The sequence below is a fragment of the Neodiprion virginianus genome, chromosome 1 (genome assembly GCF_021901495.1).
Source record: "Neodiprion virginianus isolate iyNeoVirg1 chromosome 1, iyNeoVirg1.1, whole genome shotgun sequence".
Lineage (NCBI taxonomy): Eukaryota > Metazoa > Arthropoda > Insecta > Hymenoptera > Diprionidae > Neodiprion > Neodiprion virginianus.
Genome location: NC_060877.1, coordinates 32,897,187 through 32,922,445, shown reverse-complemented (window position 1 = coordinate 32,922,445; position 25,259 = coordinate 32,897,187). Strand labels below are relative to the sequence as shown.

General features: G+C 43.2%; 2 protein-coding genes across 14 annotated transcripts in view; both read left to right on the top strand.

Annotated features, from left to right (window-relative positions):
• The window catches only part of LOC124309697 (rap1 GTPase-activating protein 1), a 138,650-nt gene extending 125,808 nt beyond the window's left edge, over positions 1 to 12,842 (top strand). For all 6 annotated transcript variants that reach the window (XM_046773538.1, XM_046773541.1, XM_046773543.1 and 3 more), the window contains 6 exons: positions 4,846 to 5,028; positions 6,833 to 7,071; positions 10,006 to 10,284; positions 10,457 to 10,622; positions 11,098 to 11,880; positions 12,001 to 12,842. In XM_046773538.1, coding sequence (XP_046629494.1) covers positions 4,846 to 5,028; positions 6,833 to 7,071; positions 10,006 to 10,284; positions 10,457 to 10,622; positions 11,098 to 11,880; positions 12,001 to 12,162 — 1,812 coding nt within the window. In that variant the 3' untranslated portion in view covers positions 12,163 to 12,842. The remainder of the gene's footprint in view (positions 1 to 4,845; positions 5,029 to 6,832; positions 7,072 to 10,005; positions 10,285 to 10,456; positions 10,623 to 11,097; positions 11,881 to 12,000) is intronic.
• Positions 12,843 to 17,312: 4,470 nt separating this feature from the next.
• The window catches only part of LOC124309566 (protein split ends-like), a 111,011-nt gene continuing 103,064 nt past the window's right edge, over positions 17,313 to 25,259 (top strand). For 6 of the 8 annotated variants that reach the window (XM_046773291.1, XM_046773327.1, XM_046773308.1 and 3 more), the window contains exon 1: positions 17,313 to 18,829. In XM_046773291.1, the coding sequence (XP_046629247.1) occupies positions 18,747 to 18,829 (83 nt within the window). In that variant the 5' untranslated portion in view covers positions 17,313 to 18,746. The remainder of the gene's footprint in view (positions 18,830 to 25,259) is intronic. The other 2 variants (XM_046773366.1, XM_046773373.1) reach the window with 2 other exon arrangements.

Sequence of the window (25,259 nt, the reverse complement as noted above, 5' to 3'; positions counted from 1 at the left end):
CGGGTATATGATTTTTTTTTCGCCGTGCCGGAGAAACTTGGGAATATGGGGTGCAATGACGAATAACGAAAAGTGAGGAATGCCGTGTTCGCCAGACGTTAAAATTAACGATGATCCACAACTCGAGCTCTCGAGCCTTCCGTACCTGTAACATAATCGTAACAATCGTGATTGCCTCAGGTCGTGTGGATGTGAATATGCCTATAAGTGTATTTACATTTGCATAATAATCTGCGCGAATGATTAAATTCCTTCGTAACATTGTGAGAAAACGTATAGATGTATAAATATTAATAAGCGAGCCGAGGAGGAGCGTTTTCGGAGAACAAAAAAGATTCGTGCATTACGGGCGGAAGTTATTAATAAAAGTTTCGTTTTATCATTATTGTTTCAAGTTTTTTGCAATATTCTTACATACGTCGAAAGTCTGTAACACATTTGTATAACCGTAACCAGCTGGAAGCATAGCTGGTGAAAAAAAAAACAACTCCCTTTGAAAGAGTACGCGCGACGAAGCTGTATACGCAAAGTGAAGGAAAATAACGTTAATGTTTCACTAGCAACAATACGCTGCGCGACCTCTTTCGGAACAAACAACTTATTAACATAAAGAGAGAAAAGCGCATGTGTGTAGCGTTGAATCGACAACGCTATGCCCCCCACCTCCATTTCGTTGTATGTTATATACATGTGTGGATATAAGTTTTCTCGAAAGTAGAACGAGTTCTTTAAACAAGCCCACGCGACTCGATCGGGCGCATGGGGCCCAACTCAGCGGATCTCTCAACGTGTTACATTTTTTGTTTTTTTTCTATTCCGTATTATATACTGCACGTTTTTTACCCGGCCATATGTTCCGATTAAATGATTTTTGTACATAAATATGCGAATATACTGAAGTTTTCCAGAGCTTAAAACTTTTCGACTGTACCAACGACTGTTTCGTGAGTCAACTTTGAATATGCTGAAGAAAATGGAAGTTCGTTCACCTCAAGTGCAATGATTTTTTAAGAAACTCGTTGTTTACACCATCTACAACTCGAATGGGTACCTCTTCGGGGGTTTGCGCATGTTTGTGCTCAAGCTTCTCTTAAATTCGCAACCCCGTGTACGGTGACGCATATCCAGCCCCCTAAAACCGGCGAACTCGTTTCCTCTCTTCAATTAACGAGACTGAACCGCGAAACTCCTTGAAACAAACTCCCGCCCCTGCAGTAGCGACAGATATTCGTCACCCGCGATGATTCGTAAGCCACGGGGATATACACGTATAAGGGCTCGCCATTCGTCACGCGCCGCGATGCACGCGTCAGGGGGAAACGCTGACGCAACGTCGGGTGCTGCCTGCAAGTGCGTGTCGTTTAAGGCTTAGGTGTAACGCGTTACACACTCGGGGGTATCGACGTCGCAGGTGTGGGTGCGGTGTGGATTTTCTTCCGTCACGCGATCCCGTAATCGTTAACCTTTTCCGGATTATAAGATCCAGGCCTACCCAACAGTGCCATAAACTCTGACGGATGTTTGACAGGCGAGATAACCAGAATCGGATGATAATGGCAGATATTATACCCCCTATACGAGTATACCTGTACCTTTGCTGGAAAACCTCCAGAGTCCATGTGATTCTCGTCTTCCGAGTATGAGCATATTGTACCTAAACTCTTCAGGGAACGACAGATTTGAAGAAAATTGTCAGCTGCTCTGAAAAGGAAGTGTGGTATAACAGTCGACATCGTTTTATTCGAAAATGATTAAACCTACGGATGGGTACACAATTCGGTCTCGTGCAACACTGTCAATGGTCCGAGATACTAACCTAGATAACAACACGACATGAGACTACTTTTTGTCAAGGCTAGCAGCTCATTAATCACTCAGATTGTCTTTATCTTATACGCTTTCGCTTCTTCCAGGCTGAACTTAACACCCGAAAACGTGAAATTATTCCAATTTCTGTATCAAAAACTAGCAAAAATGTAGATTAGATCGCCTTCAGCATCGATGGCCGGAAGTTGTAGATTGAATTTCGAATCGATGAGAACGACCGAATGACTGGAATTATGAAAGTTTATTTTCAACTGTGGATCAAATTCTAATATTAAAAAAGAAAATTGGAGCATGAATGACCATTTAGCGCACGTACGGCGCTCCTGAGTCTCTGGCAGCTGGCCTATCATGCGGCAATGCAAAGTACATAAACGAACCGACCAACGAAGCGAGCGAGCGACCGATATACGGGACGATAACCGCGGGGAGGACCACCGGTGTACGCTTCGATGCTTTGTAAATAGGGACGTCAATAGTTCGATAAAGTAGGTATGGTATATATACACGCGTGTATGTGCGTGTATACATGTATACATATATCGTCGAGGCTTGGAAGTGGGCATAGACGCGATATCTGCTATTATCATTGCTCACTAAACTGAACCCGGCGAACCAATCGGAAGGAACGAGACAATATCGTTTGATCGATCCGACCGATCCCCGTCGCTCTATGCTGCATGCGTATCTTTTTTTTTTCTCTTTCTTCCTTCCTTTTTCGCGCCATTTTCATTCCCATTCAACTGACCGACGACGAAAGTCCAGGAAATTAATCCATTCCTCCGACCCAATGGCTCAGCGATCGCGTTACCCACACTGCGTACAGTGCCTGACTTGCACTCGCTTGCGATGTTGGTAGGTATGTACGTACGTGTAGCACGCACGTACACGAGGCAAGCATATGTCACACACGGTTGTACGAGCGGTGCAGGTAATCATATGTAATTGCGTGAATCATGGTAGAGATTACATAGTCGACCCAGATACGAGATTGCACCACATACTTCCGCTTCGTTGGTCCTCCCCTTAGAATTATGTAAGGCACGTACGTACAGCTTCGCCTCGATTCTTTATATATATATATATCGCATTAATCGATTGATTATAAAAGTTGGGAGAAGACGTTTTTCGCCTGACGCGACTTATAAGTATAATGTGTAATACCTACATGTATAACTCGTCTCGGGAAATTGGATATATGTAATTACATGTACCGGTTTGCTGTGGGATTATCTGACCCGAATCTAAATTTTCACGCCTTTCCGGCCACGTAATCGCGTCTTATTTTCTCCAAGTTTACCATCTCGGGTTACACTGACTTTGCCGGTCGCTTTTCACCACCGTTTCCGATTAGTTGTACGCGAAGAGAAAGAATTATTTGAGTCGTGTTTGATTCAACTAAATCCGGCGAACACAATATACTTACTCGATTCAACAAAATACTTTTGTTGGTCTAGCAAAGTTTAGTTGAATCAACTAAACATTTTGTCAGAACGATAGATCTTGAATTGACACAAATAAATATTTACCTCGCCGTCCGTGACCCCACATTTAGTTGATTCGATGACTTTTTTCCCTCGGTGTATACTGTGGATCCTGAAACACGTGGCCAACTAGGGGTCACTGTCTTCATCCAAGTCTTCTACCGTAATAATCGTTTTGCAAAGTTAATTCGCGCAGTCGTTCGCCGTTTGGCTCTAATTAAGGATTGTATCTGCTAGGTACACGCTTTCTTTCTTCGCGCCGCTGTCCGATCGTTTATCTCCGCTTCTGTCAACGGCGGTTTCGCGTTTGCTCCTCACCTCCTCACCCAATCAAGGTAATTGCACGGATTGGTCATGCCCTCGATCACCGTACTCCGTTCATGATCAAGATCGACCCGCACGCAACGAAACGAGCCACACGTCCGGGATATACGTAGGTATGCTGCAACAGTCGCAGGGTCGTTATAATGGGTGTAAATCGGAGCCTCCTCAGCTCGCATTGCTACCGAACAACGTTAAACCCGAGCCTCGAGTCCACCGCGTCAAATGCTGCATGCATAATGCACGCGCTCTGGTTACGAGGACTCGAGTCCTGCGCAAGTACGTACGTTCAGGGAACGGGGTTGTACAGTTTCGCGTTTTCAACCGTGGCTCAAAGCCCGAGGAAAACGACGCCGAACGATGGCAATTCGCATTCTAACAATTTCCCGCTGCCGGAACGACGGCGCAAACTGCGAAACTCGTTGGCTTTATCCCTGTATCAGCCGTTACTTGCTGCGCTTAAAAGAGGCTTGCTTTCGAAGAAACTCGGGGATATTGGTATCGTTTTACGGACGCTTGAAAGCCCGGCTTTTAGTAAATATACCTAATAGCACTACGGAGGAAGAACCGCTCGGACAGTATGAATTAATTGTTACTTGCTATTTACTCGTTCCGCAGCAAGAAAGTCGAGGGTACAAGCTCACACGGAAAATCAGGCAGCGCGGGGACTTTGCTGTTTGTATTTTTACGGGCATCGTCATCGCGCGTACCTACGTGCGTGATGCGTTATAACGCAGCTCGGTCTTGCCGCTTGCGTCACCGTTGCGTTGCGTCGCGTTGCAATTACAAGCCTCGAACTGTCCCGTTTTTAGACGCATACTGCAGTCGCACCGACGACGAGCGCAATGCGTTTCGGTGACAGGTCACCGCGTCTCGAAACGTTTCTTATACACCAGTCGGCTACCGCATCGCCTATATACACGTACACGTGTGCGGTTCGGTGTTGAATGACTCTTATTAAACTGCACCACTGGTGTGTAACAGTTGCTTGACCCTTTGACCTCTTGTGTACACAACGGGCTTCCAACTTCCATGTCCAGTATAATATATTTTCATTCCCACTCTTTCCACCGGCCGGTAAAAAAGCGAAGCGTCGATGTGTGCCTGCGCGTGTGCTTCATTTATAGACCGAACGAACGGACGGACGTGACGACGGTCACTGGTACAGTTTTAAAATGCAGGCCGTTAAACCTTACGTTCATCTCTTTTTCTACAGGAGCACGTCAACCTCGTCGGAAGGGACCCGGAGCATGGACCGGTACTAGTATCCGTAAAGGCGGAATCTCTCGCCGGCGAAGAACACTGGAGAGTATTTCTCAGACTGCGAGCCGGTTCTATGCACAAACTCTTACCGGCTTCGGAAATCGGTCCAAACCCATCGCCGATCAGAATGGTCAAGGTGAGTCTTATTACTTCGGCACGACTGATAGTATTAATCTTAACAGATGCGGGCGATAAGAAATTAAGACAATGAATTAAGCGGTATATTTGCTATTAATTATACGTATATAGCAGAAGAAAGTAACCTGAATTGAGAAGAATTGATTGTTTGTAATTGATCCATACTGTATTGCAGGTTAAATGTTTTGATTGTACGTAAATAAGTTTACAGAATTTTATATCGTTTCCTACTACTAATGTACTTTTCATAAGTAACATGACAAATATTTGAGCAATGCGATAAACGAAACAAACATATCGCGACAATTTAACGTTCTATCGTTCGCCTGCCATCGGCGTTATAATATGTGGTAAGGTAGGAGTATAAATCATTCGGTATTCAGTGGACGTATCGGATTGCAATATAATTATTGACAATAGCTTGATCAACTCTGGATCGACCAGACATAGGTGTACGTATATCGCACATTCCTAAATTGGTAGCCTTCGCATATACGAATAGTCCAGTCAAGATAGGTATTCGCTTTGATGACACAATTGAATTTCCTACAACTTTTGTCTTTACCATTTTTCGTTAAAATTGAAAATGGCTGAGATATTGAAGAAAATTTCATAAAATTCAAGATGGCGGCTAGAATGTCGGGGGCTTGCTTGGTTCCGCGGTGCGTTTTCGAAACGTAATCGACGTTATATATACGTTTACAACGACGGGCGATGAGTGACGTAAAGATGAAAGAAAATAAGCCGCACTTGCGCGCGAAAAATTGTGCCGAATAGACCAGGTCTGTACACACCGATGACACAGACGAAAACGAGCCGCGCCTCTATCTTGAGCTAGATACGGGCTCGTGAGTCTTTCGAGATCTTTGAAGCCGCGAGGGGCGGATGATAATTCTGCCCATTACGCGCGCCTTATTTGCATTGCCGCGTCCTACGCACCCAGTTCAAACAATCGAAGATCCCTGCCGGACCCGCGTGGGCTGGGATCGGAGCTGAACCGATGCATGCCTCGGTGAATGGCGAGGAAGGATTGTTGCAGGGTCTCTGCTTACGCTTTGCGCTTTGCGTCGAGGTTTACGACCGGCGCCGCCGCCGCGTGCGGCGACTGCTGCTGCATATCTCGCGTACTTCGTTAAATAAAAATTCGCCTGCGGACCTCGCGGCCTGCAGAGTCTGAAATACCGACAACTAATGTAATATGATTATCGATAAAGCTCGCTCTTACGATTCCATTGCTCAATTATTCACACGAGTTTTCACGATTTTTTACACATTGACGATGTAATTCATGCATGAAATAAGTGTTCAGGTCAGATGTATGAAAACGAATCTCTTATAATATATCGGGATTTTAATTAACGCGGGTCGTGCTGCTGACTATATCTGCAAATCAATTATTGGCGATTCCAATTTTCTCAACGCGGTTCTCTACCGCAACCGCGTCCCAGATACATCTTACTTGACTGAGATCTTAATTTTGCATTGGCCCTGTCCTACTCGTCGGTTCGCGAGTATTGGAATTGCAGAGGTCGTCGCGTCACGATCTTGAGGTCAATATATTATCAGAACGTCGTTGAAATGCGCGAAGTAAAACTGTCCGAGTTGCGGCGAACGTCGGGCTTATCGGGTGGATCGTAAAAGGCGATCGTCGCCAAAACTTTATTCAATTATTCTACTAACGATCGACGAATGCCGATCGCGTCGGTTCTCCTTGCAATATGCAGGCACTTTATTGTACGAAGCGACATCGCATCTATGCAAGCGGAACGAAAATAGTAGGTGATTGTAATTTTACTTCACAGATGCTGAACGAATCTCTGACCGTGAACACGTTGACACCGGTGATTTGCTCCGGCGCAGGAGCCATGATAGCCAGCTACGACGAGCACGCCTTGGTTTCGAAATTCAAATTCGGAGTTCTCCATCAGCGAGCGGGCCAAACGACCGAGGAGAAGCTCTTCGCTAATCGTCAGATAACCCCGGCCTTCCAGGAATTTCTCGCTCTTCTCGGTCAGAGGATAAATCTGAAGGATCACAAGGGGTGAGTTTGGATAAAGAGTTTCTCTAATTTCTCTCCGGAAGCGTGCTCGCTGCAACGGAGAATCTGCTGAGCCCTGAAGGGCTGATTTTGCCCGCGAAGCCAATTACTCGGTTTGTGCCTTCCTGCCCAACCGGGTTTCTTGCTGAGAGCCCGGGGTACCCGAGACGTGAGAAGCGAGACGCGCCACGCCGGCGGGTAGGAAACCAGGCCCCGATAATCGCATTAAAACGCGGCAACGGCTCTTCATCGCTGTGTTTCACTTCCCCCTCGAAACTTTCTCCCTTTTCTTGTACCACTTATTTTTCTTTTACCCTCGAAAAATAACTTCAGATTACTCAACGCCGCGCTCTTTGTTGCGAAATTCCGTAAAATCTTTGCTACGTGTACTACACTCTTGCGCTCTAATTGACTCATTCAATTCTCTTCTCAAGGATGGGAGCAAATGAAACTGAATTCAGTGTAACTGGACGAAATCGGTATAAATCAATTATTGTTCTGGTATGAAATTTGTAAGACAGACCAACGATGAGTTTTTTATACTTCTGTATCACCTGTAATACGGAATCTGGTACAAGTTCACTTGCTCGCTGTCTTTCGAATTTTCCAAAGATTTGGTTTTTCTCACTTTCTACACAATTTTACGAAGCAATACAATATTTACTCATGCACTTGGTGCAATTCATCGATAATAGCGACGAAAGTCAATAGTATGACCTATAGGTTAACAATGATACTCGAATAATAAGAACGACCATGTAAGTCTTCGCGTATAATGTTATTGTTATCGCTCGTGATCGGCAAGCGTTTCGTCAACACAGGGTTAACATGCAGCTTTATCATCATCACTACGATAAAGACGAATACTTATAAGTCGAAGCGACGTGTTGCGTGTCGAAGCGCCGTGGTTATATCCATATAATAGGTATAAGCCAGCCTCATAGCCTCGTCCGAAGGAGTTTGCACCAACGAATAACGCCTTATACAGGATTTCTAACTGCTCGGGGATACAATAATTCCAACGACTTTGTCGATTGCTATTCGATTCCAATTGACCCAGAAACATCATCGCGTTACCGGCAGCTCTTGATAACTATAACCGTCGATTTCTATCGCACTTATTGTACTTGTAGGCCTGTACTAACAGCAAATGCGTGCTTACCTTCGCGTCCTCGTTTCAACGCGTTGTTGGTTTATTATTCGTATATATTCGTTTATATCCAGGATCGATCAGTCAATTGTGAAACGTAATCGATTTTCAGCTAGAACGCAGCTCTCATATTCGATTATTCATTAATTCCGTAAGAAACAAGACGCCGTGCTTGTCATTCCTTGTTGTCAAGTCAATTTCGTTATTACAGTCTAACTACTCAGTTCATAGTGCGTAACATATTCGTCAGGTGTACCCGAAATACGATCGATAAGTTAGAAGGGACGGTCCAAATTTGGATTAGCAAACAGAAGTATACAATAGATGTTTCGGCGCAAATACGCTAGTATCATGTTTATTTTTCAACTTTGCGTATCGCGATAATGTACAAAGCCTTCTTTCTCTACTACCACAGGTATGCGGTGACAAACTGTATTGCATATAGATAAGTAGCAAACAAAAAAGACGGAGCAAGTCATTTCGAAAGTACACAACACTTCGAAGTCGTGCTGCAGGGTCATTTGCATAAGTAAACTCGCGTAACACCCACTACTTGTTGTATTTACAATATACTCCACTACTCTACGCCTATTTTCAATACTAAGAAAAACTTTCAGCTCATGCACAGACATGTCAATTATTATAACACTCTACAAGTCATGTGCAAGTATAGTGTATACTTGTACGTATATTATATATTTTACACATACACGTTTGTAAAACGCTGCAATATGACGTATATGTCTACCTCTTGTCCATAATCTACGTCGACCTCATATGTTAAATTGATTGAGGCTTAATTTTTTATCGCGTATCGACGGCCGTCGTGTTGACGTAAGTATTTCGGGTACTTAATACACCGATAAACGTATAACGTGACTTTGGTTGGTATCGCCGCTGAATCAGACGGCTTAAGGAATTGTTTGATTAAGCTGGGAGCTGTAAGTTTTAGCGAGCCTTTTTCGTCCGGTCCACGAAGGCTGTGCGTAATTGAAGCTATAAACAACGAATTGTACTTCTTATCCGAAGGCTATATATACATCGTAGAGTTATACAGCGAATAATGTCAGTATTAGCCACAATTCTTCCGTGAGTCTTTGAGGTCAGACGCCCGTACGGCTAAACTTGAAGTGAAAACCGGGGCAGATCCATCTGATCAACCGCAGCATGGTTAGGCGATGATAATTAATTGCCGCCCAAAATTAGGTATACCCCACCAATCAATTAACCACATCCCGACGTCTAGCTGACCACATGACTCACCTCAATTTCCTCGTATCACGCGCTTCGCCGCCTCTCTCCTACATGCATATTACAGGCAGGTATATGTGTGTACCAGGCACATATCAAGAGGATCAAATCTCGATGTTATACCTGTGTATTATATATTATATACATATTAAATTCTTTTTCTCGACTTATTATACATGGATTCTCTGGAAATATAAAAATTTTCAATGCGTGGAAAGAATTTAGCAAAATTTGATATTTCATCGGATGCGGCGAGAGTATGGAGACTGAGGCTTTTTTTTAATGTTGCAAAGAGTCACGCATCATAGGTTTTCCCATTTTACCTTATTCGACCAGAAACCCGCGATGTGACTAAACGCGACTGTAGTGAATAATATAGATGAACTCCAACCCATGTGTGGACAAGGGTCGTTAGCGAAATATGAAACTGACGTCTAGGGGCTCGGCATCGGATATCGAGCGGTGACCCACCTCGTTATTTCCACTAGGCTGATCGATTAGCTAATTAATAAAGTTCCCGTTACTCTTAATCCCAGGTATCGCGGAGGATTGGACACCCGACACGGTCAGACCGGTGACTCGGCTGTCTACGAGGTTTTTCGCGGGCGTGAAGTCCTATTTCACGTAGCCTCCCTCCTCCCCTTCAGCCCCGGTGACTCGCAACAGCTACAACGTAAACGCCACATCGGTAACGATATTGTAGCCATCATATTCCAGGAGGAACCAACACCCTTCAGTCCTGATATGATCGCGAGCCATTTTCTCCACGCTTTTATCGTCGTTCAGGTCGTCGACCCGTGCACACCGAACACCAGGTATTCATTGTTATCCTATTTTCTATGTTCCGATTAATTTTTTTATTAATTTTTTTTTTCTTTACTCCTCTTTATTTGCGTACGTGATCGTTCATTGTTTGACGTACTCCACATAATCCGTTTTCCCCTGGTCTATACATGGTATCAACGGCTAACGTTACGCTATTTTCAGGTACAAAGTGAGCGTGACTGCACGTGACGATGTTCCACGGTTCGGACCGGAGCTACCCAAGCCTGCTGTCCTACTTAGGGGCGTCGAGTTCAAAGAGTTTCTGCTCACGAAGCTCGTAAATGCCGAGAGTGCAGCGTACAAGGCTGAAAAGTTCGCTAGACTCGAGGTAAATCGAACATTCGATGTATAGGTACACAGTTATTGGAAAGTGAACATCCCGTCAAGTTTTTCCATCGTCGTCTCTCTTTCCGCTTCGACCAGTCTGTTCTAAAAAAATACCCGGTTCGCGTTGATTGCTTTTTTGTCATATTTTTAAACTACGCCTCGTGCAGAAAAATTGCCGTGGTATTTGCTTTTTTACGGTTCTCTTAAAATGGAAATGATACCTACTCGCACATACTAGAGTAAAAATTGAACGAGAAAAATCCTATATAATTTATAAATATGACGCTATTGCGAAAAATTTTGCTTTGCGAAACAATATTTATTGTCTTACCTATTCTCTAATACACATATTTACAAAAACGTAACCTAAATAAACTGCAGTACATTCGTCCAAGATCTGACTGTTTTCTGACAATTTGTTACACGATGAGGAACGTACTGCGACTGTTTTCTTAACATGTATTTCTGTCATCCAGTTGCGAACCAGATCAGCGCTCTTGGAATCATTGACCGAAGAACTGCAATTGAAGACAGTCGATTTTCTGGGAGGGGGAGCGATTCCATGCCCGGTAAGTCCTGCAGCGAGCGAGGCCTCGGCATCCGGAAGCAGCGGCAGCGGATCCCGATTCATAGACACAGTTCGTAAGGCACTGATATCGCGAGTGCGAAATGCGTCGACGGACAACGTACCGCAACACATGCCGAAAAAGGGTCCATCAGAGGCGAGTCCACCGTGCAATCGGTCGATAAGCAAATCAGGCAAACGTTCAATCGAGCCTACCAGTCCATTGAGCTCGCCAGATTTAACTTTGAGGAGAGATTCGGACCGCGGAAGTCCGAGTCTCGGAAGTCAGGATAGCAGTCACTCTACGACGGAGAACCATGACAGTAGTTTGGCGACTTTGCAGCAGGACGATACAGACAGTAGACGCGAGTCTGTTAATAATTCGGAGAAAAGTTCCTTCCAGCACTTGACTCAGGAAAATCTTCACAAGCGGGAGGTCGGCTGTCCGCGAATGACGGAGAAATCCGAAACGCACAGAGTCGTGTCCGAGAGCGATGACAGCTCTCTGAACAGCGAGCTTGAACTGGACCACGTCGTTTATCCGGATAGCGATACTGGTCTCGAATCGATGAGTTCTGCGGAGACTCATGAAGCATCACAATGTCCACAAAGAAGCGAACCCGAAACCGAAGCCCTGCGGACAGAAGTCACTAAGCTCAAATGTGACAAACTTGATCTGCTTAGACAGAATGTGGTAAGTTTAGTAATTTAATGAATTTCAAGTAAATTCAAAGAATCGCCTAATCCGAATTAGATTTGAACTATTCAATTTTTATAAGAAGTTATGCTATAATTATGATTCGTTACCTTCCAGACTTGTCAACGAGACATAAAAAGACTTCGTGAAAAGGAACTTCAACTTCAATCCGATTTGACTGCAGCGTCAACGGAAATCTTACGGCTGAGGGGAATGCTAAAAGAGTGCTCGAGTAGCGTAGCTTTGGAGAACAACAACCAACAAACATCAACGGTGTGAGAATATTGAGAGAAGCGATAGCCTCTTAATGAAAAACTACAACGTAGCCTGTAGCTGATGTACAATATGATATCCACACTGGTTTTAAGTACTGTCGCTTGTTAGAGCCTCGCTGGTCTATTCCAACTAGATATACTATGTTAGAGAAATGTGTAGCTAAGTTTGGATTCCGGTGTATTAGTGTCGTCTTCACATACTGTTTAGAAAATCTTTCCAACCCACGGTTTACAAATGGTTCTTCAGCGTACATAGTTAAATGTCTGTAATAATGTTAGGTGTTTCCCATATCATACCAACGGAATATGTTAGACATGAGGTTTTGGGCAGTACTGCTACTTTGTTACACAAGTACACAGTCATTTACGAGTAAGTTGTCCAGTTATGTGATTGTGTGATGATTTTGCTGCTGCGGCGCTTCGTTTGAGCAGGTCCTAACTACGATGGTACTTGAATACTTCTTGAAGGTTAACGCAAAATATTTATGAATTAATTTATTAATAGTTATAGAATACCCGATAGCGGTCAGTGTATAGATGAATATTTAAAAGTCTATTGTTATTAAAAGTTAATGGAAAACAAACAAAAGAAAAAAAAAAACTAGGAGAAAGAGAATAATTAAGTGTAATTAAATGGATCATACTATGTACTAAGAAAATGATTATTATAACACATGCCAAATTTATTTTAGCGATATAAGCTGAAGCTGCATAGAGTTACCAGCTTGATTTCTTTGCGCACGCAATATATACTATTTTTTCATTCTCTTGTTACAAGTATAATTTCTTTTTTTTTTAAATATCTACTGTGTTCGTCGACGTATCATTTTTTACGTACAGAAGTATTTTACTATTAAAGTTATAATCATACGTTTTATAGTTACAGATACCTTTGTATAATAATTTTAATTTCATACGAAAAATCATTATTACAGATCCTTCATTAGCTTTCGTTAAGATTTAAGAAGTTTGTTTGCTGAAGTTAACATGTTGTAGATTAGCTGAACCAAATCGTTTATTTTTAAGGATTCATTTGCATTAATAACTATCATGTTGTATTACTACGATGCATTTTATGCCACCAATGTATATATTATTATTGACTTAAGATTTTTAGATTTAACTAACTCATAACAATACCAAAGTTTAATGTAGCAACATCACTTTCTTTGTTTCCTACATTCCCATCGTGTGCAACGCCTATCAGTGCTCGTTTTTTTTTTCAATCTAGCCACATAGTTATCGTACAACGTCATACCGATTCTTGTATTAAAAAATTAAATAAACTAATGAATGTAATAAACGGCAACAAAAAAGGAATTCAAGTTTTACAGTCAATTAAACAATGTTTAGCACAAACAGTATAGGTATTACCTGTGACTCGTGTGATTAAGCTCAACGCACGTCACTTTAATCATTGTATAACATCACAGATCACTTACTTTTCTGTATTTTTATCAAGACAAGAGAAATATCGCACGATCCTTGGAAATGAAAATGAAATTTGTTCTGATTCTATGCAAATTACTACGGTAATTGTAGACAATTCTAAATTCTGATTGTGTCCGATTGTGTCTATCGTTGTTCCCGTATCAGTCCAGATAAATTGAAACTATCCACACTGAACATGTCTATTGTATCTACAACTGTAAATATATAAAGAATCGTTTTGCTGTAGCTTTTGGGCTGAAAAATACGTATATATCATTGTCTCTCTTAGCCGAATGCTCGTATTTGTCGTTGATTTACCATCTATCGTGTGATTTCTATAAGCAAGCCTTGCAGAATCAAACAAAGATTACCTTTATCAAAAGAAAAATGTAAACCATTATATTATGAGAAAGTATACTACTACACACACACACACATATATATTATATATTTTATATATCTACGTCTTCTACATCTATATTTATTAAGAATGAGTCACATACGTCTAACATTGACAAATCTGCAAGTAAAAATGAGTAGAAAATAAAAAAAAGCCATCTAATACTGAAATTAGAAAATAATTTCCTTAAGACCGGTACATAACTATAGTGATTCCTCTTAATTGTGCACACTGTCAGTCTCGATTTTCCAGAGTAATATTCTTCGCCAATAAATGAAACTATGTATGTAATTATATTGATATTTCTGTCAATTTTTTTCATTTACGAAATCACAAGTGGAACATCTGCTCCACGCCACGATGCGACTATCTCATATCGGTGATAAAGTCTTAAATCTGCTTGTAAAGTGATTTACTGGTGGTATTTAAAAAAACACTTCTGAATCATGTTTAATTGATTTCGCTTCATCATCACAGATAATTAAAGGCTGTAACATGAGCATTAATTAATTAAGGCAAACTCCTAAAATATTTCGTGAAGAAAACATAACTCGTGTGGCTCTGCAGCTCGCTAGGACTTACCATTGAACATGCAACACTGTATTACCGACCGTGCTCAATAGTGCCTATCTCATCGCAGCCCTCCCCCGCCTGCCTCCACCTACAGCCGGCAAGTGCTGCCCTCTGCGTATCGTTTAATTCAGATCGATATTAACGACGCGATAGACTTATCAAATCGAATAAAGTGAAACCGTCCATAATTCTAATGCGTTATGCAAAGTCACGGGTCGATCTCAGGCCATGCACAACGCACACGTATTTAACTCGCTCTTCATGATCGATCGACATGATCAACTTATTTGTGCTTCGCTCGTGTGCTTGGCTAACGAGAACCCACGATACATTATGCGTAAGAACGATATCTAGATGAAAGTTTGAAACGGCAATGGTGAACACAATATGAAAAAGTAGTCGAGTGATTTGAAAAAGCGTGCATCAATTACTCCGGACGAGAATGCTTTGTTAGACTATGGAACCTCGTACCTTTCGTTTTATCGAATCGATCTGTAATGCAGTAATGCAAGTATTATCGATCAGCGTTGGATGGTAAAAAATTATTATCTCCGTAGATATTATTTTACTTTTTCTCTATGTACTTACGTAGATGCATGTAAAGGTATGAAGTACCTACCTGCTACGGAATAAAACACGCTGAATGGGACGTCACATACGCAATTCAACATAGGTAGATACATGTGCGTATGCAAATCTCTTCCTATAACATTTGCGATTTTAACGATCCCGTCGTGACCTCAGTGCTTCTCTATAATTTCATGATTATTCCAAACGACGGGTTGTGATATTTCTTGTTATTCTGCGTGATTCCTCGTCTTTGTTTTCATCCCAACTGGTAATTTTGTATGTTGCCAACAATGGCACGCGATCAAGAGTAACTCATTTGCCGTTATTAGCTATAATACCGTGGATTTTACCTGATTGCGATCAACCGGCCTGAAGTTGGAATAACCTTTATCGGTTAAGGTAAACAACTGTTGCCGCATATGCATCCTCACACTTGCCATCTGGCTCCTGAACGAATATCCGTTTCAAACTGGTCGATTCGGTGGCCGGTTTCTATCTTACAATGACAATTGTGTAAGATGTTAAAATAGAACTTAGACACCAAGACGGTATTATTTTAGTTTAAGATGCTGCTACACACTAATAAACTTACATAACTAGCTTATACCCACGTGGTTCGTGTCAACGGGTATGCATACTAGACTAATTATATACTCTGCAAGCAACACGTACGTACATACGTACACATTGACGATTTGTGGAGATTGCACGAGTAAATATCTTTTAGCTACGAATAATTTTTGGAATTGTTATTCAAGTTAAACGTTTCGTGCGCTAACGGATCCAGCGATACCTCAAACCAGCTGACCCAGCCATACATTTCCTGTTGACAGTGATATCTCTGGAACACGTTAGATAAGACAGTTAAAGCCTGACCGACTTTGAAAAAATTCAGCAAATTTTGCGTAAATCAGGAAATTGCTTGTGTATTTCGGATAATAAGAGAACGCTGGCAACGTTAATTCTTCCAAGGCGAACCGCGAACTAGCGTACGTGAATAAACACGCGTAGGAACGTTATTCTTCTTGCATGAATATCGTCGCGTGGTGGATCGGCGGTTCGAACAGAGACTAGCCAGTTTCCTCCCACGCAGTGTTTAGCTTGCTTACTCGCCGACCAGAAAACGATAGGATTTATCTCGCGAGCGTGTATTTGTATACAGAGCCTAACCGGTAACGATCCCTGGAGAAGCTGAACAAGATGGGAAGAAACAAACTTATAGAGAATATCGATAACCATAGAATTACATAATCTTTGACAGAGCGAGTGAGCAATCCAGCCAGCCATCCATCCGTCTCTGTCCCCCCAGCTTTTGAGATTAGTTTGTGAAAAGATTACGTCAACGTAAATACGCGTGCGCCACCTATACATGTACCGTATAACCAGTATATTGCGTAACAACAGAAATACGGACACCGTCCGACGGCGGCCGGTACGTATCTCCTTCGAGCAATGGGCGAAGGAAGGAGTTTCGTACGGGGCCAAGTTTATTTATCGTACCCAACGCAAGTATTTGAATTACACTTGAAATAACTGTTTAAGCCCAGGACAGAGATAGAGAATACCAAGAGAGGCAATAGTTCGCGTCAGCTGTCGCTAAGGGAGTACTGGACGGCGGCGTGGCCGGGAGCAAAGCGCGAGGTCGAACGTGTACCGCGTTATGTATCGCGGATGGATCCAGGGTGCGGAGTGCCGGCGGGGAACTCGAAAAAGACGCGGCAACCCAGCAACTACGGACTATCCGCGAGGGGAGTGAAACGAAACGGCGCGGAGCGACGAGGCGACGAGGAAAGAGGTTAGGAGCGGCGGGGCGGGGCGGAGAGGAGAGCGGAGGTCGTCGTCGTCGTCGTCGTCGTCGTCGTCGTGTCGGCGCGGCGCGCGGCAAGGGCTGGGGTTAGCTCGTTCGACCCGTTATTCCCCATCTCCTCCCCCCTCCCCCGCCCCACGGCCACCGGCGTCCTCGCCCAACGAGAGCCGCCGCCGGAGTCGCAGCTCCCCCCACCGCTCTGCGCTGCCCCCACTCTCCCCGCCTGACCGCGTTCTGTCGTTCCCCCACCAGGAGGGATGCAACCGAACGGAGGCAGACTCGCTCCGCTCCCCACCATCGCTCACTTCCCCACCGCGACCCGCTTGCAGAGGCTGACCAGCGAGCCACGTTCGGATCCCGCCACGGTGACGTCACTCCGAGTAGTGTAGTGCAGTGCGAAGGAGCAAAGTCGGCTCCGTCCATGTACATGCCCAAGTGAACAAATCGTACGTATCACATACACACAAGTAATAAACCGCATACCCCTAATTATAAACTTATAAACATAGATAGATCGAGATCGTTTTATCACGTTGTCGCTGCATTACCGCACGAGTACAAAACGATCACCTATCCTCCCCCAACCCCATCTCCGCAACCCCCCCCCCCCTCCTCTCCATCCAACTCTTAGCCAACTTGTTTAACAATCGACAACAGTGTAATAATAAATAGCATATACCAATATATATATATATATATATGTATGTATATATATATTTACATGTATACGCATATGCATATATAGTATCTCTACGGTCAGTGTGAGGTGTGAACTTCTGTAACCGCCGTCATGAGTTAAAGCATTACAGCCTAGTGTGTAATCGATCGAAATCAATCACTTGAAAGGTTAAATGTAAGGTATATAATAATAATAATAACAATAATATTAATACTAATAATAATTAATAACCAATGATATCGGTATAAATATAACACCGTATGTACGTAGGTGAAAAAAAGAAAATAACTGAGATGACGGTATAGAAGTTATACCTGCGTAGGGATCGCCGCGTCGGTCGTCGATTTTAAATTCAGTGCCGAAAGTATAACAATGATAATAATAATAATAATAATCTAAATAACGATAATAATCGCATAAATGTATAATTAACAACCGTGTGGTACACCCTATGTGTAACGGAAAGAAGTATAAATCGCGAGTGAAATAAATAATAATCGTCGGAGAATGGATAAGTGTGGTAGTAGTGGGTGGTGTGATGTGTGATTAGCGGGTAGATAGATAGTGTGTACGATGTGGTGTCTAGCAACAGCCTATGCTAGTGGTGTCTCCTCCTCAGACCCGTCGCGGTTTTATCACGAGCATCTGATCCCTCAGCGTTGTTGCTACAACCCTCGTCGCTGTGCGTGGGGCCGTAAGCATCTCCTTGCCATGAGCATCCAGAGTGACTAGTGACCGCGCGTTGTGTGATGATCGTTGATCCGCTACTCGTTCGTCCTCCCACAATACCGGTTGTTCATGTTAATGTTGTTGTTGGTTTATTGTGCGTTTACGGCGGTAATGTCGCAACGTAAATAGAAGGAGAGGATAAGTGTTGCTAAAGAAATAGTTTTTGGTATCACTTGTTTTGTTCTCAGTGGATATAAGAGAAGCGAATAGCCGCTAGATCTAGATATCGCCGATAGTTTGGCTGTGGCTGGCTGGCTGGCTGGTTTTGTTACGCTGGCCTCCGATACTAGTTCTTTGTTGGTGCAGAGTGCGCGAGATCGGGCGAGAGTTGTGTGTCGTTGTACAGTGTCGCCAAACGATACCACAACATCCGATCCCAAATGAAGAGTTCGGAGCAAAATGGTTAGAGAGACACGACACCTGTGGGTTGGAAATCTGCCGGAAAACATCCGAGAGGATCGCATAAGAGAGCACTTCAAACGGTGAGTGGTTCTCATTCAAAACTATCTACATTTCACCCGTACGCACTGTAATCAGCTACCTACATACGTATAACACCGCACGCTCGCGATGTTCTCAACCGGCGTTCGACTAACAATAAGCCTTGTTGTTTCGCCGGCGGACGCGTCGTCCTACGAAGCAAACTCATCCCTGGAAGCGTGCCGTGCCACCTTTGCGACATGCGTTTGTACTTTCTCATCGCTCTGATATGCCCAAACTCGTTTTCCATGCACGCGTCGTCAAAGGCTACTCGGGCGTTATTTTCCTGTCTTTCGAGCCCGAATCGATGGCTACCCTACCCTACCCTTCCCTTCCCTTTGCATCCCTTGCCACGCGGCCTTTCAGATCCAGTTTCAAATGGTCCGTAGGTAGGTAGAGGAGAATGGGTAGGTAGCTAGCTAGTTAGGTAGGTAGTCCCGAGGTACGCGACCGTAATGTTTTTGCCTCGGGGCGTAGTTACCCGAGGTGGTACCCTGCACACAGGGCCTTGTTACCCGAGGTGGTACCCTGCACACAGGGCCTTGGACGCCTCGAACCGTGAGTACGCCATCATTTGTTTTTTTCCCCTATGTAATAATAGCGTAGGACAGCCATTTTGATCTCTCGCGGCAGCTCGGCGTTATTGTTGCCCAGTGGCTATCAAACCGAGGATCCCGGGGCGCCGACTGATATTCGACTCTGTATACCTCTCTTTTTCTCTCTCTTTCTCTCTGTCGAAATACCGAGCAGGTACACGACCCAGAAGGAGAAGGAAAAAAGAAACGGAGGGAACAAAAAGGAGAAGAGAGATTTCGAAGAAGCGTCCTCTCCGCGTTGACCCAGAGTACGCCCGTTAGGAAATATAATTCCACGAGCGAGTCGAGACAGCAGGCGCCGCCTCGGGACGACGCTCCGAGGGCAGATGCCAAGCTTAAGTCCAGTTTAATTAAATTCAAGATAGGTCTCTCGCTCTCTCTCTCTCTCTCTCTCTCTCTCTCTCTCTCTCTCTCTCTCTCTCTCTCTCTCTCTCTCTCTCTCTCTCTCTCTCTCTCTCTCTCTCTCTCTCTCTCTCTCTCTCTCTCTCTCTCTCTCTCTCTCTCTCTCTCTCTCTCTCTCTCTCTCTCTCTCTCTCTCTCTCTCTCTCTCTCTCTCTCTCTCTCTCTCTCTCTCTCTCTCTCTCTCTCTCGCGCTAAGCCATTATTTCCGAGTCGGACGTTCGGTATCCTTTCAATGGGCGATCTTTGAGCCTGGGAGGCTCATCTTCCCCCTTGATTAATCTTGGAATCGTGAACCGAAATTACCTACTCCTCTGCGACCACTCGCCCATTTGCTCTCTCCGTGGCTCGGGTCAATCCTTTAAATAAATTGCACCGGGAAGGCGAGAGAAACCGTCCAAGTTTTCCAAACGAGTCGTATTCGCCTGTGTAAGAGGACGCGAGACACTCGTTCCCGCGATAAATATTCTCATATTTGTGGGTATCCGGTGATCTGCCAATGCTTGCTCGCAGGTTCCATGCCGATAGATGCTCATCGTGCCGTTTGGCCGGTCCGTTGCCAGAAGGATAAGCGTAACGCTGCGCGACGTCGTTCTCTTTCGATTCATACGGTGTTAACAACGACGACAACCTGGAATATTAATTGGCCGACAATGCGTACCCTGGGTTCATGTTTGTCTCTTTTCAATACGTACGACGAACGGACACGGCGATGACAAAATGGCCGCCCGTCCCGACGCAGCCGTGACCCCTGGTACCGAAATAAATAAACTCGTAACATCGAAACTACTCACGTATGTCTCTTGTACATACGGTTCTCGATATCATGCTTCGTACGTGTATACAGTCCGGTAAACGGGACGTTTTTACAATAATTTTGAATATAACCTATTCGTCAACGACGGATCCAAATATACCCAAATATCGTCTCTGCATCGGGTGCTCTTCAACCAGTGTCGATTAGGTTTCAAACAATTTTTCATTCTTGTTGAAGATAATCATGTTTTAACTGACAAGCATCGTCTTGTGTGTAATCTTTATTCCATCTATATCTATATTCGCAACAAGTATCCTGCACGGAAATATCGTCCGAAGCAAAGTCATGAGTTTTTCCCTGCAACACCCTGCTGAGCGACGCGTTGTCTCAACCTCGCGTACGTTTCTATCCACCTCGGCTCTTGATTAGAAATGTAATTACGAAGCCACGAGGCGCGGTGAATTGAATCGCCGTGGCGGCATGTACGCAACGTGTATGAATATATATACATGATATATATATAACAACAACTCTCTCAGCTGACTGAGAAAGCCGTGGGAAAATCGGTAACAAGTCTCTCAAGGAAGACGAGGAAGAAGCCTCTACTTCTGCAATCACGTGTTGCAACGCGTTTCTTTCGTTAACACACGTCGTCAGCTGGTGCGAATTTATCGTTTCTACTTATCGCGAAAAGATAAACGGCACATTATCCCGATTTGAATGGAAAATGTCACCGCTCGGCACCTGCCGCTTACATTCTTACATACCGACTAGTCCTATTCTACAATTCACCGTCACAATTCTACATACATACGCATATTGTAAATGTAGCATTTATATACATATACTATATTATTTCTAACCAACGGTATTGCCATTCGCTCCCGCATAGCAACTGTTATTCCTAAATAATATCCGTGCTCTCTAGTTTGCATGCGTAACTTTTTCGTGGAGGCAAGGTTTCTCTACTGGAGTCTCGATTTGCGTCGCGGTGTCGTCAATGAGACGGATTTGTGTCTATAGAGCGCTTTCAAAATTGCATCAACCACTTTTAATCAGGTTTCACGTTTCCAACGGGTCGTCAGAATTCATTCAATTAGACTTCCCTCCGGCGTTTGTTTAGACGCTTCGTGTTTATTCAAAGTTCGCTTTATAACGATCAGTCTATCGGTCTTCGTTTTCAGAAGTATTGATTAGCAAATATTTTGAAACAACTTCAAAAGTACGGTTTTTTCCAATCCCTCTAACTCTTATTAATACCGAGTTTAATACACTGACTGACGATATTTTCCTCTATACAATTTTATTCTACACTGTCAGACTGTTAAAAATTGAATGATTATTCGCGTGCACATTTTATCTAATGTACGAATTTGTACAGAATTTTAGTGAAACGTCGATTAGTAAAATTTCCAGAAATTTGTGCAAAATTAAAATTGACTTATGTAAACGAGTTGACTCGATAAACAGAGTATTGGAAGGATCTTTCACGTGAAATCGTAGAAACTGTTCTACTTGTTTTATATTAAATTTGTAAACGTAAGAGAATCGTTGAAAATAACTAACGTTAGATAAAAACTGCAGAACCATTAAAAAAAAAGTAGCGAATAAACAGAGAAATAAATTCTCGGTAAAATTGCGAATGGTATTTAATCTTTGTAATATACGTGTAAAAAATACGGGTTTTACAGATAAAAATCTCATATTATCTCTACATGTGATTATATTTTCTGTACGTGTTGTGTCGAAACGGTAAAAGTAGGTTGTAATCGTACGTCCACCTTGTAGAAGAATATATACATATGTAATTTTTCCCCCGGTTTTCATTGCGGCCGTTCAGACGTTAATCGGCGTCGTTTCTCTTCCTGTTTTTTTCTCTCTTCTCGATCTCCTCTTTTTACATCCTTTATTTACCAATTCCGGGGAGTAAACGAGGAAGAAATGACCGGGAAACGTTCCCGAAATATAAGAAAAGACCTAGAAAGACTCGGAGGGAAGGATACGGGGATGATATCGCGGTCGCTGGCGCCTCGTGCAGCTCGCTGCAATCCACCTTGCCTTATCCTTATCCTTATCCTTATCCTCCGCCACCCATCCGATCTCTCTCTCTCCCTCTTTCTCTCTCACTCTCTCTCTCTCTCTTAACTTGAGCTCCGCGCTGCCTTCTGCCGTGGCGGTGGCCTGCCGGCGTATTTTGGTATATTGATCGCGCAGCGACTCCTCCACCCTCTTCCACCCACCTCACCCCACTAACGCCGCTCCTCTACCCTTGGCTAAACCTACGTTCGGTTCCCTGTACGCGGATCTGTGCATATACACGTGTCTATATAATACGGCACATACGCGACTCTTCACAACCCGCATACGCGTTTACTATTCTATATATACAAACATTTATATATATATATATATATATATATATATATATATATATATATATATATGTGCGTTTTTGCGTTTGTAATAGATGTATACATATGTATGATATATCCCCACGCACGAATCTCACGTCGATACTATTGCCCCGCGCATTTCGATGTGAGTAGATAGGTGTGTGCGTGCGCGTGCGCGTGCGCGCGTGTGTGTGTGTGTGTGTGTGTGTGTGTGTGTGTGTGTGTGTGTGTGTGTGTGTGTGTGTGTGTGTGTGTGTGCATGTGTCCCAACCTAGGACGTGTGTATATATATAGTAACATCCGTGAATATGATGGGATGTTTCTGTATAATGTGTAACTCGGTGTTTATACTGTGTTTTAATTTTTTTATAATTCTATTTTTATTCCTTTCCTTCTCGCATTTTCGCAGAGGCAGACTTGGCAATATCTATACGGTTATTATAACTGTTTGGTTAGTTTTTTTTTTTTTTTTAATGTTTTTTTCTTGAAACATTTCGGGTTTTAGGATTGTTTGTATAATATACTTGAAGGTTTCGGAAACGTATAGGGGAATTGATAGCTGTTAGGAATTCCGATCGTTTTGAAACGACGAGTATGTATTGAATAAACATATGTAGGCTCCTGTTTAAATACATCGACTGAATCCACGTGATACTGTACAGGAATACTGAAATATTTTCGAATAAAAAGTAAAGAAAGGATCATTTATTCGATAATAGTTCGAAATGTTTGTCTTGTCTACGTGACGTGCAGCTTTATTTAGTTAATTTACTACACTCTATTACGACAATATAACACTACTCGATGATTGGAATTGTTTTTGTTTGATAATGAACTTATGCAAATCGGTTTGATGAAAAATTTTTATGTTCTTTCTTCGTTGAATTTTGGTATTATTCAAATCTAATTATTCCCGCAGTAGTAGCCGTTCTTGTTGCCTAAAGTATAAAATTAAGTTCAGCAAGAAACTTTTTGTCCTTGTCGGAAAATGGACAAGGAAAATGTCGGAAAAGTGGGAAAGTTTGAAAAGTGAAAGTTTGCGGCAAAAACCACGCTGACTGTACGAGCCTATCCGCTAGACCCTAGACTATATCGTCTATATACGTTACGTAGATCCGAGAGCAGCAGCAGAGCTAAGGCGAAATTAAGGTACACTGATGATGGGTGATGTTTGGTTGCGGCGAGTGTGTGCATTCTGTCGGTTTGTCCGTCGTTGGTTAGCACGTCGGAGAAACTCGAAACCAAACTCTGGAAATCTCCGTCAAATGGAAGGAGAGGATACACAGCCGCAGACGAAACGAGTCGACGACTCGCCGGAAGTCATCGGCGTTAAGTTTAGTCCTTCTATTATAACTGCGGCCGATATTCACCCGTGGGAAAAGAAGACATACGTACGTAGATGGATCCTGAGTGTCATGTCGCTTCTGCACACCCTAATGTCTATTACCAACCCTGCCACGACATCCGAGGGACGGACAGACGCCGGGGTGGCGCTGGAGTGGTTTTCGCTTCCCTTTTCTCTCTCTCTCTCTCTCGAACTCGAACTCGAACTCGAACTCGAAGCTCTCCGACTCGAATGATGACGACGAACGCGTCAAGGTCGAGTCGACCCTCGGTTAGGAATATTGCCTGTAGACTAGAGTCGTTCCTTACTCCGAGTGGAAATATGCGGGGGGAAAAAAGGTGAAAAATTAAGTAGAAAATTTCTTATGGATACGAAAAGCAACAAGGCTTAGGTCGGTGTCCGAAATCACAATTGAAGTATTTCCTCTCGCAGAGTTCAGCTGAAACTTTAGGGGTATTGGTATGTATATAACTACTCGTGGATAATTTCGAGGATATATTTTCTGGCATAAAAGATATACGATCAAAGAATTTGGTAGTTATTAGAAGAAAACCGGGAAAAAAAATTTATAAACTAATCGACGATTAATCTTGACGGAAATCTTGATCTTTAATAATGAAAATAAATGAGAAAATGAATTTATTCACAATCTCAACACCGCACCAAGCTTTGATTCAAATTTTGGAATCGTGGTTCGATCTGACGACGTCAGCTGATTTTTGACCTACGCGCCGGATAGTACTTATTGTTTTCATCTCACCACAAGTTAGCGGGCGCTCCGAGATTTTGCGTAAGCGTGTAACCACCCTCGTGAAACCAGATCCTGGATACCATTCACCAGCTCCGTGGATCGTGGGATACATGTGTATAGATTCTATTAATAATCCCGAAGCCCCTCGATGACCTAATCGCAAGTAAAGTAAGTTTATCGAACGTATGCAA